Genomic DNA, 18,587 nt, shown 5'->3' with positions numbered 1-18,587 from the left:
TGATCGATTGTGATCTGTTGACCTTTAGGTTTGATGTAATCAGATACAAAACAGAAGCTTAAGGGGGGAGGGAGGCTCTAAAAAAGGGGAGACAAAAAAAATCTTGTAACTTCACCTCATATTCAAGATACTATTATGGCAAGGAGTTCCTAGCAAGCATTTTTCTATAATAATCTCCAATGAGTAGCTATACTGGCTTATGCACAGTTGTTCACCTTCTGTACCTCCCTCAACTAGCATCAATGTTCTTAAAATCTACTCCTTTCAATAAACAAACTTATTATTTAAGATAATTTAGTGCCTCGTTGTGTTTTAGACCATGGCTAGGGAATGTACCAGATGCCACAGGAATATCAGATACTGGATGTCTGCAGCAGTGGTGAAATCCTTTCCTGCACTGATCACAGCTCCCCTGGGACAAGTACTTCATTCTTTAACAACTGTACATGGACATTGCTTTCCACAACTCAGCTTAGCTTTTGCTTTGTACAGTCTCCTTTGCATCCATATAATTTATATTAAAAAAACCAAACACATGATTAAGGTATGCACCTGAAGTGTACTAAACCTTGTATGAAATCCTGATACACTAAAGATCAGAAAAGAAACAAAGAGCTAATTCACGTGCTCAATGCAATGCCCTCTTTCTATCAGCGTTTTCAAGGCTGGGTTCCTTTTCACCAGTGACAAGTTCTCCTGTGCTTTAAATACTTCTGTCCAGCTCAAAGACGAACTAGTGCAACAGCTCCAATTATCTAAACAAGCAGGTTTTAACAACATGAATGAAAATAAAGTCCCGTGACCCTTCTTGATCATATGGACACTAGGCAGAGCATAGCGATCACTGACTGAATTACTTCTGACCTCCATGTGAACTTAATGTAGACATGATTTTTTTTTTAATTAGCCTAGAAGTACAAACCAACCTGATGTAAGGATTAGAGGAGTTGCTATAAAAATTAAAATGCTCAACAGGCCTTCAAATATCAAATCTCATTAAGGAACCTGTCAAGTCCTGCAAGTTATCTTTCAGGGATACATTTTGAAGGCTACATTAGTTCATAATTAGACAAGCAGCAAGCAGGAATAAACCAACATATTAATACTGATCAAATTGGTAAGCTTTCTTTACACCTTTTGGTATCTTTTTTGTCATGTCTAAATTAACCAGCTCCACTACACCAGCTTTCCTGCTAAGTACAATCTGTTCTTATGTCATATTTTTCCTTCCTCAGTGAAGCAGAATTTCACACCTAATACTCAATAACAATTCATTTTTTTCATGCATAGAAAGAATTTTAATGTAATAATGATTTATCTGCTTAGGAAGGAGGAGAAAAAGAAAAATATATGTACACAGGTTAAAATCATATTCTCTATTAAGTGTAAAAGCAAATATAAACAACCGGACATTTCACAGGCATTAGTAAGTCACACTAAGGTCTGCTGAGCAAGTGAGCAACTTGCCATTTTCTGCTGCCAAGTTTAGGCTTATTTGCAATAAAGATTCACACTTAATAGTAGTATTGGCATTATCCTGGCTCATGATCTAGACAAGAGCTACGTCATCTCAAGTCACCCAATATTCATAATACCACAAGTGAAATAACTGCTGGATATCAGAAATTTTTAACCATCTTTTTCCTTTCACCTCAGATATATTTTCAGTTTCCGAGCCTTTTTCAACAACATGACTGTACTTACCTATAAAAAGGAAAAAAAAAAAGTCCTGGCATAGAATAAAATACACCCTTGTGCCCAGTCTACGCAGACTAAAATCACTGTATTATGAAAACATCATTCAGCAGTAGCGAGTTATTTCTGGTTCAGGAACCTGAGTAAGCACTAGAAATTAAAGCAGTTTAAGTCTGTTTTAAACACCAACTTGTAAGGGATACTTGAAAACGTTAATGCACAAAGCCAGTTTTGCCTTTCCTCCCTGCCTCTCCCCTGGCCCAGAGACCTTGCTTTTAGATGCCTCCTTTAGGAAGTGCAATATTAGATGTTAAGATATTAAGACTTATGGAAGAGCAGTGATGGTGGCTTATTGAGTTGTTAACCCAATCATGTGGAAAATAGTCTCCAGATAAACAAGGGTGACAACAAAAGTGTTATCCACCCTTGTCTTCCTTAGCCTTTGTTAATAAGGTGTGACGTGATAACTTCAAAGGCTAGTTAAGAACCGTGTAAATGCCAACAGAACTAAATACAGCCCATCTATGGAACAAACATAAAACTAAACAAGGGACTTCTAAAACCTGGCCCCCTTCGTCCTCCACATTCACGTGTCCTTTGCCTACTTGTTTACCAAAAAAGAACTTAGCAACTTGGTATTTATCTCGAGTTCTTCCCCATTTTACAAATCCTTTCCCTGCTACTGAATGAAGCAAGTTGACACGTCAGGTACACGTAAGAAGGCAGGTACTTTACTTGTCTACCTAGCATCTCCAACTGAAGCTAAGTACTGGTTTTCCAGGCTACTGAAGTCCAGACAAACTGAAGTTCTGTCATTTCAGGTACTAAAAATACTTCAGATTATCACTAATAAGCATTACCTAATGCTGTCTTTGCCTTACCCATTCTGCCTTTATAGTCCCAAGTAAACTTATGATTACTCATCAGTTCTTGTTTCACATTTACATAGTGTAATCCATCAATATTAATAGCTACCACGATCTGCTAAAGCAGTTGAAATAATATACAGAACACTAATCTACTCATGATTTATTTTTTTAGAGGCCCAATAGTAAAGGAAGATACGCCACAGGAACTTTTACAACTGACAATGTATCCCTTGCTGTTTCAAGCAACAGGGGAAACAAATAAATAAATAATACCATACACAGTGTTTGGGAGCCAAGGCTGACGCCAAATAATAAGACTTACAGGGCACAAGAAGAATTCAAAGCAAATGAAAACTGAGTTAATTCTAGACTTTGTACTGCATGTTCCCTCTAAGCCAGATGCATGAGGCACACAGCATGGAAATCAGTTTTAAGTAATCTTTTAAAGTCTTTTTAAGCTCTTGGCACTGCCTTGTTCTCTAAGGACATCCCAAAAGGATAAATACACAATTATGACTTTAGTCCAAACATTCCATTGTAATTCTAGCATCAGAGAATTGTACTTTTACAAATATTATTGACTGAGCAAAGTAGAACATTCCAAGGAATTTTAAGGAAGAAAGTGATTAAATTAAATAAAATATAGGTCAGTTATAACTTCTGTGCAAACCTCATAATAAACTGCATTTAAATTAGAAATCACAGGGTTTACTCACTTTTCAGCCTCGCTCTGCAGAATTTCTTTTTAAAAAGTTCTTTAAAAAAGTTTGTGCAACTCTAGCCCCAGACACCACACACTGGTGATGCTCATGCTTTTATCTCAGTACCTGGTTCTCAGAGACCAAAGCACCAATGTAAGCATGTTACTTTAGCAAAGTAGATAAGAGTATTTAAAATATATTTAAAGTTGGAAAATCTAACGCAAACTGTGAATTATGTCATCTTCATTTCTCACATACACTCCTGCGTTTTCCAAAACAGGAAAATCCCTAGTCATGATGACTAAAAGTCATTCCACAGTTTCAGCAGTAACTCCCCTAAATATACCCAAGTGTCTGTGTGAGAGAGAAGAGCTGCCTATTGCAGGAAACAAAGGCTGCGTAAGTAATTACCTGATAGGGAAAGAACAGCGATAAACAGATTTCTGAACAAGAGTTCTGTTAAATACATTCTTCCTTACATCCCTAATTTCGGGACTGCATTTTCTGCCCCTCTGCTACCCTGACATTTGCTTTCTGATGTACTTCCAACAGAAGCAAGAGGCATCACAGTACAGACTGAAAGGAATAATACAGTAAATATTAGCTGGGAAATACTGAACACCCCCCAAAATATGTATTGTTAAACTTACTTAATACAAAATGTTTTACTTATTTTTTTTAAGAGTCATAAGCTGTTTTTTTAGCATGTAATGATAATTTGTTTCTTTAGATAATATTTAAATATAATAAAACGTCAACACATTTTATGTATGTTTAACAGTTATCTTACATTAAACATATCTATAACTTACATAGTAAACTCAAGGAAATTGATATCATTAGAATGTAGAGGCTACTTGCTTTGGAGTTTCGTTTAAAAACAAACAAACAAACAAACAGAACACATCCACATCTTCCCTGCTGAACAGAAGTTTGGGCAGTACTGTTCAGCCGATTGATTAAATACAATGGACTACCTCTAAGCATTTAATGCCCACCTAAGTTTAATACCCTGTGGTTATTTGCCTTCTAGCAATATCATTCAAAATTATTTTTATCTCCTACTTCTCTCAAACCTGTTATATGTATCTTAGAGGTAGAAAGATTTTACACTGACTTGACAGTAAAATACAATGATTCAAAACTATGCATTTCTCTCTGCATGGAGGCTGAAATCTCTGTATACAAGTTACAGGCTAAGCCGACATGTACATGCTGCTGGGATTTGGTATGGTAAAGAAACCCTGCTTCAGAATAGTTAGCCATCCTCAGATCTTGATGTTATTCTTTAAAAAGTGTAAAATGCAGCATTCTTAGATACTAGGTACAATGGAACAGATAAAGGCGTCTAGTAAATTCTTCAGTCCAAGTTCCCTTACTTTTACTGTGATGTCTCAAGATTAATAATAATACTTAATATGTTTCTGTGACTTACCATGAAAATAACTTTCAGAGCAGCTTCTTTACTTGTGCATTGTTAAGAAGTGGAAGAGGCAAACACTACATATTTCATTTTACAAACATCAGTAGGTAGAAAGACAACACAGCTTCCTCCTCTTACCTCTCTCTTTGGTCAGCTGTACATTGTTCTGGGACTAATAAACAAAATGCTTTGAATATTTGAAAACATAACAAGCGTTTATTTCTCAGATTTAAGACTCCTATCTGAAGCTGCTCCACAAAATGTATTTATCATGGCTTCAGTCAGTTTCCTAAGAAAATGATTACCCAGGTATTCAGTCAGAAAGGTTTGGGATTTCAGGCAAATTTATATGTTATATGATTTTTACACTTTCCTTCGCACATTACTCCACGCCAGGTGAACTGTTGAACGCTACCCTGAGCACAGAGGATGGTTTAGGCCAAGCCCAAGACATTTATAACCAGGTCAAATCACGCAGAGAGAAATGTGTAATGGAACTATGAACAAAACCGATGCAGCCTTCATTTAGAAAATACCAAACCAGCAAAACGCTATAATCAGCTTCTCATTTTAAGAGATACATAAACTTTGACCCTCTCTAAATTACTGACAACTAAGTGGAGGCAACGGCTTTTCCCACCGAACAAGCATATGCTGCTTGAGATCCCGTGCAGCGATCTCCACCCCTATTTCTGTCATATAAGCGAAGGAAAGGAGCTTTAATTAGCTCACATCCCATCGTTAACTGAGCGTCCTAATGCATCCTGACAACGGCATGTTGGCCGGGTGATCTGGAAGCCCCCTGACGCGCTGCCTGCGGCTGCCTGATTAGCCGGGTGTCCCGGGGGAGCCCCGCTGGCTCTGTCCCCCAGCTGCCCGATGAGCCGGGTAGCTGCCCTCGGGGACCTCCTGGGAGGCTGCACCAGCAGGTGCCCGTTGGCAATAGTTTTGTGTTACAGGGTTGAATGAGTGATCCCTGCAGGAACTGCCGGCTGTTTTCACATACACAGAAGGCAGTCAAAAGTCCACAGCATGAACTTGGAATGACCCCAATTGCAGAGTCACTGGCGGGTTCATCTGGAGGACAACTGCGCTTTATTAAACAACTAATACTCTTAACAGATAATTCCCCCCCCCCCCCCCCCCCCCACTTTAACTCTTGCAAAGCTTTAAGGTCTTCCTGTTTGTTTATTTTTTGGGAATGGCATTACTTGCTCTCTTCCACCCCCCTCCTTAAACAAAAAAAAAGACACAACAAACACACCTCTACGTACTGAAAGCCAGCAAAAAAACCCTGAAGAGATCTAGTCCAGTTCCTTGAGTTAATACCTAACAACAATGTATTCGCGCTGTGGCAGATTGTTTTTAACCATCACCCTCACCAACGCCCTTGCTACTTGCATACAGCAACTTTGTTATTTCCAGTGCTTACATTGCAGCGTGCTTCCTTCCAGCAATACACCGGACTTGCCAGTCCCATTTTCTGCGCTCTCACCTATGACCGCACTTGGGATGCACAAGAAGCTTCTATTATAAAACCTCAGCGGCTTTCTGTGTTCCATTAGATTTTTGGAGGAAACCTCCTGCAAGTCTCTTTTGGCCTGCCATCGTTTGTGCAGTGCAGATAGCTTACAATTGCTTGAAGGATGACTCACTCAGATCTGTAAAACTGATGGCAATCGTCTTATCTATTGTTACAGCTCCGGAAGATAACCTTGGCCACCTCCTCTGGATGTAAAAATATTGTCTTCTCTCGTCGGCGATACAAATCTAAGGAATTTCAAGTTTAAATTTGTACTGTTTAACATATTATACACAACTTTATATGTGCTCCCTCTTAAAATATACAGTAGGGTGGTGTACTTAGTCTTGTGTCAAGGCTGGAGCGATGAATTTCAAACCCACACCCCATTTTTTCTCTTTCAGTTTCTAATTGTGATACATGGGATATACGTGATTGTTTTCATGACATACTAACCATTTAAAAACTGTAGGTGAAGACCAAATTTCATTTTATCGTTAATGATAACTGTTCATTTCTAATTTTATAGTTTGTGCTTTTAGCAGCACTCTGCATACTACATCTCAAATTCTCCTTTGTTCACCTCATTTCCCAGTGAGTCAGCAAAACAAGAATACTGTATTTTATTTTGCAAGAAAATCAGCTGGTAACATCCTTCAAAGTAAAGCTCTAGACAGGTGTAAAAAGAAAGCTTCAAGTTTTAATAAATTGTCGAGATGGTCACTTGTAGATTTCTGCATAAAGCCAAACATCTCATTGCTTGCACTTGTCAGGATCCTCGTTGTCTACTGAGGAATTTCTCTTGGAAAGGCTAATTCAAAGCCTCCGCCACTGTGTCAGTTGGATTCTGAATGGGCACATTTAGGACATCAAGTCCAGATCAAAATGTTTATTCCCACAGCATACATACTTTCTGTTTGATTTTACCAATGCCCTTTCTCCACACAAAGATACACTGTAGTCAAAGCAGGTTCACAAACACTTTGTGTAAGAAGCTTTGTAAAATAAATGCTGAATTTAACCCAAACTCTGAAGGGACCTTATGATCAGGATGTTAGCAACACACATTTTATCCCATGGTATGAATGAAAGACAGGAACAACAATATAATCCTTCAAAGGTCCCAGACGTGATCCTTAATCTTTCACTTCTTATCCCAAAAATCTCTTTCAAAGATACAGATTCACAATACCAGGTGCTTTGCACGTAAGAGGTGACACTTCCCATGGCTTTTGATTGTCATTAATTGGCCATAAATCTTACCACCTTTTAAAATGGTTAGCAACAGGTAAAATTGCCTCATCTATTGTGTTCCCCCCAGCACTGAAAATTTCTACCTGGAAATTTCAATTACTTTCCATCGCGGGTTCTCATCATCTTCACGTTTTCGTACTGATTTTCACTGCTCAGCACTTGATCTTGCACATGTGCTGCTAGTCTTAGAATGAAATGCAAACTAAACTGAAGATGATCTGCAGTGCCACCTGGATGCACTACCTGAACAAGCTGAAACTAGCCCCTAGGCAAAACTGGGGAAGGTATGAGGAGAAAAATCTTAATCAAAAACAAATCATAACAAAAAAGACAGCAAAGACAGACAGGGAGGCAGTCAGAAAACACAGGTAAAACTACTTTTAACCTGAACCGTATAAATCACTTCTAGGAATAAAAAAACCTTGAGAAATTTCTGTATTTCTTGAGAAATAAAATTCTGTCACTATCTTACCTACAAGCAAGGCAACGTTTGGTTTTGATTGCCCTTTTTGGTTGGGTGAACATAAAGCCTAGAACCTTCCAATCCCTGGCAACCAGACTGCAATCTCTCCTTTAATTCAAGGAAAGGGACATATAAACTAGCTCCTGTCTGTCCAAAACCGACAGAAAGCTTATTTCAAGTGACATACTTGGAATGTGAAGAACAGGAATACTGCAAAGCCAGAACAAGGTGGACCGAAACAAAAGCACTGAAACATTGAGAAAGTTCTGCACTATTTTTCTGTGCATAAAAAATGTCAATAAGTTCTTTTCTGGGGGGAGAGGATCATTTCCATCCAATATTTGTAACATAGAAACCAAGCCTAGCTGTAGAGCCGTAACAACTACATTACTACGTGCTCATAACTCACAAAAGGTAACAGAATTCCTAATATGGGTCAAACAGATCAGACACAAAATACAGTACTGAGAAGCTGATTTATTTTTCAAACCTTTTACAACCGGGAATTTTCTTATGTCAGCGCAACACCTATTTGCCAGCAATAGGTTCAGCCATGCTTAATTTTCCATTCAGAGTATATAAGCTATGGAACATTTTTCTTCAGACAGTAACTCAGTGTTCAATATCCAATTCTAATTGAAACACCTCTGAAGCAAGAATAACTTAGGATTTAGAACTATCATGCCTAAAGGGGGAAATAAAGGGCGAATGCCAAGAATTCAAGACATTTCTACGCATATGGCAACTATAGAAATCTTCATTCAGAGGGAATGAAATTCCCTCAGGTGTCTATATTTAGGATCAAAGAACTTTTTAAAATACAGAACTTTGAGTCTCCAAGGGATAAAAACTACAAAACTCTCCGTAGTGAACTTTATTTAACCTAAGGTTTTGTGCCAACCTAAATATGCTGCAGCTATCCACTTGAAAGAAGGCATTACCCACTGCATGTTCTGAAATGCATGGAAAAGCCATTACAGGAATAATCAACAGAACTATAAAATAAAAAAGCAATAAAATGACAAAACCAGATACAACTCAAATAGCTTACTTTTCAATTCAGTTGTGCAGTGTTAGATTTAACGTGATGATTACAGTCTTTAAGTTTATTTATCTATCTATCCATTCACACCTTAAATCTAACTCATCTTAAACTCTTGTGTAGACTTTTGTTTAAGACACTTTAAAGTCAGGCACACAAAACAACCAAAAATGATTTTTTTTCCAGCCATCAATTTATACGCAGAACAGAGGCTTATCTAGTTTTGACTACTTCAGTTACCAGCTCTGCAGAATAAGGTGCAATAGACAAGGACCTCAAGGATACTTAATAGTGCTTTCCCTACAGAAAGCAACAAGGGAGCAAGATGAAAATGATCTGTTTTTTCAGTTAGTTACGTTTTTCTTGAGTAACTGGAATTATACACCCCTCTCCCCCGTTTTGTTCTTTACCAAAACTTAACAAGCATAAGGCATATATGTGGTAGAGCAGAAAGTCAAGTTCTACAACATACCATGGACATAGCATGTCACAAGTTGTACCTGAAACGTCAACTTCGTATCATATGAAGACTCCTGGTTTAGGCATCTAAATCTGCTAGAAAACTAAGTGCAGTGTAAAACATACAAACCAATTAATCCTTATTATTTGAGACTTCTTTATGATTATCTTCCGTGTAGCAGAATATTTGGAAGAGTAATCCATGAGCTCCCATAATGTGCTGTTAAGCCTTCCTAAGGGATAGAATTCACTTGTTCTGAGAGGACAGATATATAATTGATACAAAAAGATTTTTAAAAGGCAACTGTGTGAGACTTGCACCTCAGACATTTTGGATATATCAAGGAGAAAAAATAATACCTGGGAAGACAGATAAATAGTCCATGGGGTGATTTTCAAAGGTATAAACGGGAAGCAGACAGTCAGCTCCTGTTGAATTTTGAGAGGAGTTCAGCATCCAACTGCCCTTCTGCCTTTGAAAGTCTTCCTTCACAAAACCCTTGGTTACAAATGACTCCAAAGTTCAAAGAATGACCTTGCCCTTGTGGGAAATGTAGGAAGGCTCGTGCCTTTTAAAGAAAGATTTATGAGTCTGTTGCTACAGATGTGATTGCAATGAGGAAACAACACTTTATAGAAAGGAAACTCTAAAGAAACATACTCTATTGGGTGGAGTGGATGGGCCACAAGAGACTAGAAGTACAAGTAGGAAGTATGGACAAAAGCACTCGTTTGTGCAGACGGATACTGCATTCCAAAAGCTCAGTAAGTATTCTACCCGATTGCTTGGATGAACCTGTATTTGCAGTGCTGATACTAAGAAAACAGCATAATGCTTTAAGACCTCTTAGCTACACATTTAAAATGTTCTGTAGTGAATCTCAAAAAGAGATTAAGATGGGATTAAGACAGGAGTATCAGCAACATGTTGTTTCATTTTAAGTCTCTGCAAAGGTCCTAACGGGCTAACCGGGGAACAAGACAATTGTATTAGAGAACGTATATGTCATCTTTCCTCATAGTTCAACTGTCTGGGTTAGATGTGCTCACAACTATGCACTTGGTGATGGACTGAGGATCTCCATGGCATTTAACTAGGTCCGATAATATTAGTCCTGAGTTATCTGTAATTATGTAAATTCTACATCTCACCTTTCTCATCTTCTGAATTACCTTTTCCCACTACTACAGGGAATAAAGTAGATTTTCATGTATACAAAGAAATGGAATAGGCTGTGAAAGGATGAACCAACATAAACACACTTACCAGTCTGGAAAATGAAAATAATAGGAAAGAATTTTCACTTTCCTGTAACATATCTGTCAGTAAATACATACTTATGAAGAAAGGATTGAAACTCACATATAGTCCTACAAAGTTGTTGTCCTAACTCCGAAATACAGCAGTAAACATTAAGTGAAAAGTGAAACTGGCATATATCTTAAAGTCACCACATTTCACAGCTCTAGAATGCTTTAAAATTTTGGTTTTAAGTTAAATTCATGTACTGGAGGAGTAGCTTTATTACTACGAACAGGTTTTATTTATATCCCGGAATACAATCAAATTTCATCCATTCAATGTTTATTTTCCTTGACTATTCTTATCATTCTTTGGGTAACGGGAGAAAGAAAAATTCTCTCTTATTGGTTACCTACATGCTGTATTTTTTTAGGAGAAAGCACAAGGATAATTTTAGAAGGATGTTTTACTTCTTGTCCCCCAATTTCTTGAATATAAGCTTATAAGCTGCATTAAAATATCTTCACATATTTACAATGGTATCAGGAAAACTAGACTGCACAAGCAAAAAGACACACACACACCCTCAAACGCACCAGGGCGACACCGAGAACTTTTTTCTATTTTTCAGTTATTACTAAATCATTTCATCATCTCTTATTCTGCATCATCACCAATCTCTCTTTTCTCCGTTATTCTGTCTACAGAACACCTCTGGAAAACATTCGGTTTTCTGTGAGTAACTGCTGTATATTGTGTGACAACCATTTCTGAGAAAGGCAGATTTTGACTGCTGGTGTTTCACTTGGCTGTATTAACCACTATATGCTTAAATGCCACCTGCTTGCAAATATACAAATGCAACATTAACTAGACACTGTTATACTGCTAAATGATCTTGCTGTTATAGATAGCACTTTTAGTCCTTACTGACCAAATTTGGTTTACGTCATCTTTGCTACATCTCCCTCCTGATACCATCATTCCCCATGCACATAAACCTCCTACATTTAGGAACTAGAGCACCACGTAAACTACTTTTAATAACAAGCCCTCATGAAAAGAAAACACTATTCCATTACTACCCACAATCATAAAGTTCACTTTCAGTATGTGTTGACAAATCACGTAATTGATGAGAAATATCTCAAGATTTTTTTCTTTAAAGCCAACATATGTTCATTCAGTATCAAGCACAATATAGACTATGATCTAAACCACTTTCTATTTTTGGCTGCTGTGTTTAGATCATACCTCTCTTAGGCAGCAAAGACCGTTATTTTCAACTAATAGCACTGATATAATAGTGTTCTCTCAATCATTACTGAAGGACAAAAGAATGTCCACCATGCACAGATTCTGGAATTAAGCTAAATATAAATGCAGAGCAATCCAAGAATCCTTTAGTTTGTTGCTATATTGCATAGAAAAAAAACAAAATTAACTCAAGTGTTTGCGTAACAATTCATATTTGTGTCAGCTTAATCAGTTTCCCAAAATAAATTAACAACTTGTGTTATACTAAATAACCCTTTAAATACTCCAATTCATGTAAAGCTCTGGTTTCAATAAGATGATGCCGCACTTGAACCACAGAACTAAAATACTGCCCGCAACTGTATTCAATCTGAAAAATGCATGTACATTAATAGTAAGGCATTGTTTCACCACCTCCTGCAGGTTTATCAGCATCCCTGAAATATATGTATAAACATATAAAATAAATAAATCTACATTTCAAATGCAATTTTTACAAAACAAACAGGATATAAAGCAATCTATTTAAAGATGGTAAATAGTTCTTTTCTATTTCCTATTTTTAACTTACTGTTTTAGTAAACTTTAACATCATAATTGTTACCTTTGCAGCTGAATTTGATACTCCATGCGTGACGTTTCTGATGAGACCACCAACATTGCCATATTTTATAAGTCCAGTAACACCTTCTGAAACATCATTCAGTAGACCCATTGGGTTGCCAAGGAAATCCACAGAACCTAGAATCCTTGCTGCCTGACTGAGCAGCTCCTGTAAAATCAATATAAATCAATAAAAAAAAAATAAATCAATATAAAATATAATAATATCACCTCTGGATCACATTAACACCAGCAAGATTGATTAAAAATGAAGAGATACTATAAAACAATACACAAGCACCACTACAATCAACAGTTTCATATTAAAGTGCAGTGCATCTCAGAAATGTGCGATGCTATCTCACTATACTAAAAAAAAAAAAAAAAGTTATACAGTAAATACCTGATAGTCAAGGAAGAGTTCCCCCCATCCTCACTACAGAACTCAGTCAAGAGAAGTTTAGCCTTTCCTCCAATAAAATCTGTATGACACTTACCTCTTGAAAGTGTTTCAGAATGTCATTAATGATAAACTCCCGAGTTTCATATGGATGGACCCTAGTGAAAGGATCCAGATTAATCACAGCATCTTCAAATCTGATTAGAGGAAATCCCAGTGTGCTCTTCAATGCCTAATTAAATAAAAAACATTGCTACTTAATTTTTTTTTTTTACTTCTCATTCAGAGAACCCAAATTAATTAATCTTTAAATAGCTAACAAGCCAATAGCTTATCTGTAGCTGCTGGAGTAGTGAATGCTTTGGTCTAGATAGAGGGCAATCACTCCATAAACCTTTTACTTGTAAATGATGATCAAATTATTAGAATCGCATTTGTTCAGTAATTAGACAGCAATTAAACACCCTTCCTGATGCAATCTGTTTCCTAAACTTGAAGTTTGTATTTCAAAACAAGACATGTTTAAGATTCCATGGTGGCCAAACACTGGAACAGGCTCCCTAGAAAGGTGGCTGATGCTCAGTGCCAGCCTGTGTTCAAGAGGCATTTGGACAACTCCCTCACTGATGTGCTGTAGCTTTTGGTTAGCCCTGAAGAGGTCAGGCAGCTGGACTGGATCTCTGAAGGCCCCAGCTGAACTATTCTCTTCTAGATCACTTTATTTCAGTTCAGTTGATAACAACGTGCACAGTGCCAACATCAGAAAATCTGAAGGCAAGAAGCCTGATATTCTTGTTATATCTTTCTACATTAATCACTAAATCATGCTTGGTAGTAAGTAGTATGAGTTTTTCTGCCATCTGCAGGCAATTAAGGTAAATTACATGTCTGACTCCAGTTAGCAAGTAAGAAAGGACCTATTTATTTTTCCAGTAAATGGACGACTAACTAGAGTAGCCCTCATTATTCACTTTGGTAGGAAGTAATTTCCTGTTTAACTATCAGATATTATATAAGGCAACTTTGTTAATAGCGGTACCCAATAAAAATAATCTGTCTACCCCACATTACCAGACAGCAATGTCCAAGCCTTCCAGAAACATTAGAGGTTGTTACAGAGACTACAAAGGCTCTACTGTGATTATTCTCTCACTTCTACCCTGAACTCACCCATGCTACAAAACTGAATGAACTCCTTCTGTGAAAGTTAATATACAGAATACAGTCAGTGACTGTTATTACAAAAAAATGTATATGCCAAGTTTTCTCTTGGGAATATTCCCAGCAGCTGCCAAGATGTATCTTTTTCCAAAGGTGGTAAGAAATCCGAAAAACAGTGCACGTTACTAGTTTTTTTTAAAGGCACTCACCACTAACACTGTTTTCACTCTCAAATTCAGAGATAATCGGTTGGTAAGCATTTTTATGGTGAAGCTGAAGCACAAGATCTCACACTTTCAAGACACTGACTGGTAAGGAATATTAGAGCTTGCTATCGAATCGTCCTCTGTTGCACACGGATTTGGCCAAAGCAATACAAGAGTGCAGGACTGATGTTGTTCTGAGTTAGCTTGGTCAGACTACATGATACACACTTACTTCACAACACTGAACTTCTTTAAAAGCATGCACATATTAATGCCCATAATTTCAAGTGCACAAAATGGCCCGGTCAGTGTCCAAAATTTCTATGAAAATGCAGCTTTCAAAAGGCAGCAGTTCAGTCCCTCCATAGAGAAACAATGCACTAAGTCACCACAAAGTGAACAAAGTGGGTTTTTTTTCCCCTTTTTTTTCTTGTTCCCTAAGTTCAGTAACTTACCGTTCTCCACCCTTAGCCACCCCATATGTTAGTCATTCACTTCAAGCCTCTTTACACTACTATTAACGTAACTAAAGTCCTCTGTAAAGTAGTAACTTATTAGGTGAAGTTGGCTGTGCTTCAATTGAAATAACAGAAATGAAGGAATATTACAGACAAGACTGGAAATGATGCAAATAGTGAAATTTACTGGAATTAAATAATGGAAGAGTACATGACTATTAATAGCAGTAAGTAGAAGCTTCTGGTTCTTTCTCCTTCTATGATAGGACCTTTATTTGGAAGCATATTCTGTGAATACACTGGCTTACCTTGAGATCCAAAGGTAGCTTATTAGAAGTGAAGACACTCAACTTTATTTGAGGCACGCTTATTTTGAGATTTTCAAAGTAATATCGCTTTTGTCCTCCAGTTTTTTCAGCAACCTTTTCATGGAGGTTTTCATCATACTTTTCAACTTCTATATCCAAAGGAAACACAGGAATCAGAATAGATTAAATATATATGTAGTTAAGAATGCATACTCCATAAGGAGTTACAATTTCTCTGTACAAATAAAAAGTACGTGCAATTGCTAGTGTAGCCAGCAAAATTATTCATGCCTTATGACATGAATTTGACCTTTTAGGCTCAAGATTTTTTTTTTCAGATCTGCCTGCATTTCTAAAACCTGAATTTATAGATTAAGATAAAAATAAGTTATCCAAATGCATAGTCTGAATTAAGCTTCTGATCTTGCTTCAAATATATGTCATTACATAGAAGCAAGGTGATACAAACATAACTATGCAATGTTTCCTTCCTACTGAGTAGTCACAATTTTACAATGTTTTCCTCTCTCTACTTTATATTTCCTTATATGGCCTGCTATCAATATACGTACAAAACAATTGATGTTTTTCATCGTCACTACCAAATCGAAAAAATACTTATGCAGAAGACACTCAATAGATTGATTTATATACTGACTGAGTCAAATTTGGCTGACACTGACCAACAGGTTCATACACTATCTCTGAGAGCATCTTGGTGTTGAGGCATCAAGGAGAACGAAGAAAGATGACAAAAATCTTAAGAACTCAGGTTGAACAGGTATGTTGGATGTAAATGACAAAATAGATTTCGTTTGAATCTTGGATGGCATCATCAGCATCAGTAGATAAACTACCAAGTGTGTACAGTAAGTAAGGAAATAAAAAACAAAAAAGCAAAGGTATCATAAACTGAACCAAAGGACAGACTACTAAACAGAGTGAAATTCAGGACATTTATTTTCTTCATCACTTCAAAGCTTAAGTCTAAGTCCTCCGTCTGTGAAACTGGGAAAGGTAATACTTGTCTTTTTTAAAGACAATTAAGAACATACTATGGATTAGCAAGACATTACACTCTTACGCATTGTTTGTAGGCTTGCCCGCATATGGAAATGTATCTAAACTGTTTTTTTTCTTGGAATTTATTTTACTATATATTCTTACACACCCTTACTGTGTAATAAAAGTGACTCTTTAAATTACCACCCCAAAACAGACATTTCAGAAAGTTTCCAAAGTACACAAAAGCCCTGCAATAGAAGGATTATAACAACATCTATGAGCTGAGAAGATTCAAGAGCTTTATTTTGCTTCACTGAATGAAAGCAAAACTTGTTTTTATAATTATAGCTAGGGGTAATAGGTATCAGAACTGTAGGGTCAGACAGCCAAAATCTTCCTTCAGCTGAGAATGAGGGACTGCCCAAGGAACAAATGAACAGATACCTGATATCTAGCCTATGTTTTATTTAAACTTAGTTTCCTAAGTGGCTTGCTAAATTAGTAACACTTTTTTTTTTTAAACCTTTTCAGAAATTTATATACATGAGCTTATGATGAATATTGAACTCCTTCCCCCAGAGGTATGGCTCACCCACTGCATATTGGACAATGCCCTTTTACATGGGTCACTGCCTGAATGCTGTAACAAGCACAATACACATAAACAGCTTTGTGAAGGCCACTGAGACATTAACTTTCAAACTTTCTGTTCAGTGGACATTTCCAAGCAGTTAAGAGTTTGCCAGGCATTTTGAACTTACTTTACATGCAAAGATCATACCTATGCATACTGTAAAACCGGTCTTTGCAATTTTATACTATACCTGATTCAGACTGAGCATAGCCAAAGAAACTCAGCAGCTTCAGAAGCAGTTTCTCCTCAATTTGAACTGTGAACTTGCGAGCAGTGATCATGAGATGCTGCAAAGATAAACATGTTTCAGTTTACAGCATTAATACTAGAAATATTATCTGTACAAGCCATTAAATAGGACAATGTGTTCTACTTCACAGAATATTTTCACTGGAATGGAATTGCGTTGAGATTTTCACCTTCCAAATGTCTTTGGTGTATTTTTTTCACTGGAAGTTACCTACAACTTCTGATTTTTAGATTGTTTTGGAAGGTATTGTGCTTCATTAGCCGATACCAACACATGAGAATCTGATGCTTAACTGATTCCAAAGCTGAAATCAGCTGTTACTCAAAAGTGTGTCAAAATACGTATGAAGATTCCAAGTAACGAAATTGGTCTTGATAAACCAACCCTATTTTGTCCTCACAATGCATACTTCAGTTGGTAAATAAAATTCCAAACAACACTAATAGCTGCAGTACAGAAAACGGGGTTTATGCTGCAAGATGACAGCTTATCAGAGAGAAGTAATCACCTTGTACACAAGACATGAGACGCACAGCACAGATATTTGGGTTCATTATGTTGTAATGGTACCTACCAATTCTGAAGTGAGAATAATTATCTTGAAAAGCTAGGCCATGGACATGAACTAGAAGTGGTCTAATTTTTTTTTTTAATCATCCTGTCCATCACTGTACTGTAGCTTCAAGCACTATTAACATGATAAGTTGGATATAGTGTCCTTTACAACACAGTATTAATTCAGTGAATGATTTCATTCAGATACTAGTAAAAATTAGCAACAAGTAAGGTCATTTAAACAGACTGATATTCGCATGGCACAAACAAAAGATTGTTGTTTACCTTGTATATATCAGTCATCGTATTCTTACTGGGAAATTTCATTGCATTTACTTGCACTGCAGGACCAGTCTCCACAGGCTCATTTTCACTCATCCTAGGCGTCAGAAAGAGCATGAAAGGCTGTGTGGTGCCAATAAGCTGGTTGTCCACCTACAGTGTGGATATGATAGACAACAAAATCAGAATAGCCGACAATAAACAGTAAAATCAAGTTTCTTTAACTGAGTTAAAAGCTTTCAGAAACAAGTGGTCCTTGAGTCAGGAAGCTACTGAATATACTGGGTTACTGATCACTACTAAGATCATCCCCCGGAATACTCAGAAATACCCTTCATTATGAAAACGTTTATAGCTACCAAGAAACAAAACAAAAACTGTAGCAAAATCAGTATGTTCACTGTCCTGTTTCCTTGTTTGTGTTTTAAAAACACAGCCAAAAATATTAAATCAACAGTCGAGTAAGCCTTCTCCTGGATAAAAAGTTTGACTGATACACGTAAGTACCCGTTTATCTTTTGTAGTCTGCAAGAGTACACACACCTCACGGAAATTTTGCATATTGGGAACAGAATTCTAATAATTCAGAGGTTTTTTTAGTAAAGAAAAGGTTTTCACTGTGTTTGGTTTAACTTGTTAACTCTGAATTTGAAAGACTGAATTGAAAACAAAGGTAAAGAGAAAAATTTCAATATGACCTGTTAACACAAAAAAAAAGAAAGATTCTACCTTGTCTAACAGTTGGAAATAGTCAGAAATAAACTGTGTGGAGCACAAAACATCATTATCTCAACTAT

The 18,587-nt window shown here is 36.9% G+C and overlaps 2 protein-coding genes across 7 annotated transcripts in view; one reads left to right on the top strand and one right to left on the bottom strand.

The window, feature by feature from the left end:
- Positions 1-12,526, top strand: part of LOC310883142 (uncharacterized protein) — a 51,739-nt gene extending 39,213 nt beyond the window's left edge. The window contains exon 6 of the mRNA XM_083803036.1: positions 6,389-12,526. Coding sequence (XP_083659162.1) covers positions 6,389-6,478 — 90 coding nt within the window. The 3' untranslated portion in view covers positions 6,479-12,526. The remainder of the gene's footprint in view (positions 1-6,388) is intronic.
- The window catches only part of VPS13D (vacuolar protein sorting 13 homolog D), a 103,219-nt gene that overhangs the window by 26,389 nt on the left and 58,243 nt on the right, over positions 1-18,587 (bottom strand). For all 6 annotated transcript variants that reach the window (XM_083802627.1, XM_083802631.1, XM_083802628.1 and 3 more), the window contains 5 exons: positions 17,794-17,943; positions 16,894-16,990; positions 15,065-15,213; positions 13,029-13,163; positions 12,533-12,700 (listed from right to left, as the gene is read on the bottom strand). In XM_083802627.1, coding sequence (XP_083658753.1) covers positions 12,533-12,700; positions 13,029-13,163; positions 15,065-15,213; positions 16,894-16,990; positions 17,794-17,943 — 699 coding nt within the window. The remainder of the gene's footprint in view (positions 1-12,532; positions 12,701-13,028; positions 13,164-15,064; positions 15,214-16,893; positions 16,991-17,793; positions 17,944-18,587) is intronic.

The sequence above is a fragment of the Anser anser genome (genome assembly GCF_964211835.1).
Source record: "Anser anser genome assembly, chromosome: 17".
Classification (NCBI taxonomy): domain Eukaryota; kingdom Metazoa; phylum Chordata; class Aves; order Anseriformes; family Anatidae; genus Anser; species Anser anser.
Note: the sequence above shows the minus strand (reverse complement) of the source record. Positions and strands in the feature narration are given on the sequence as shown.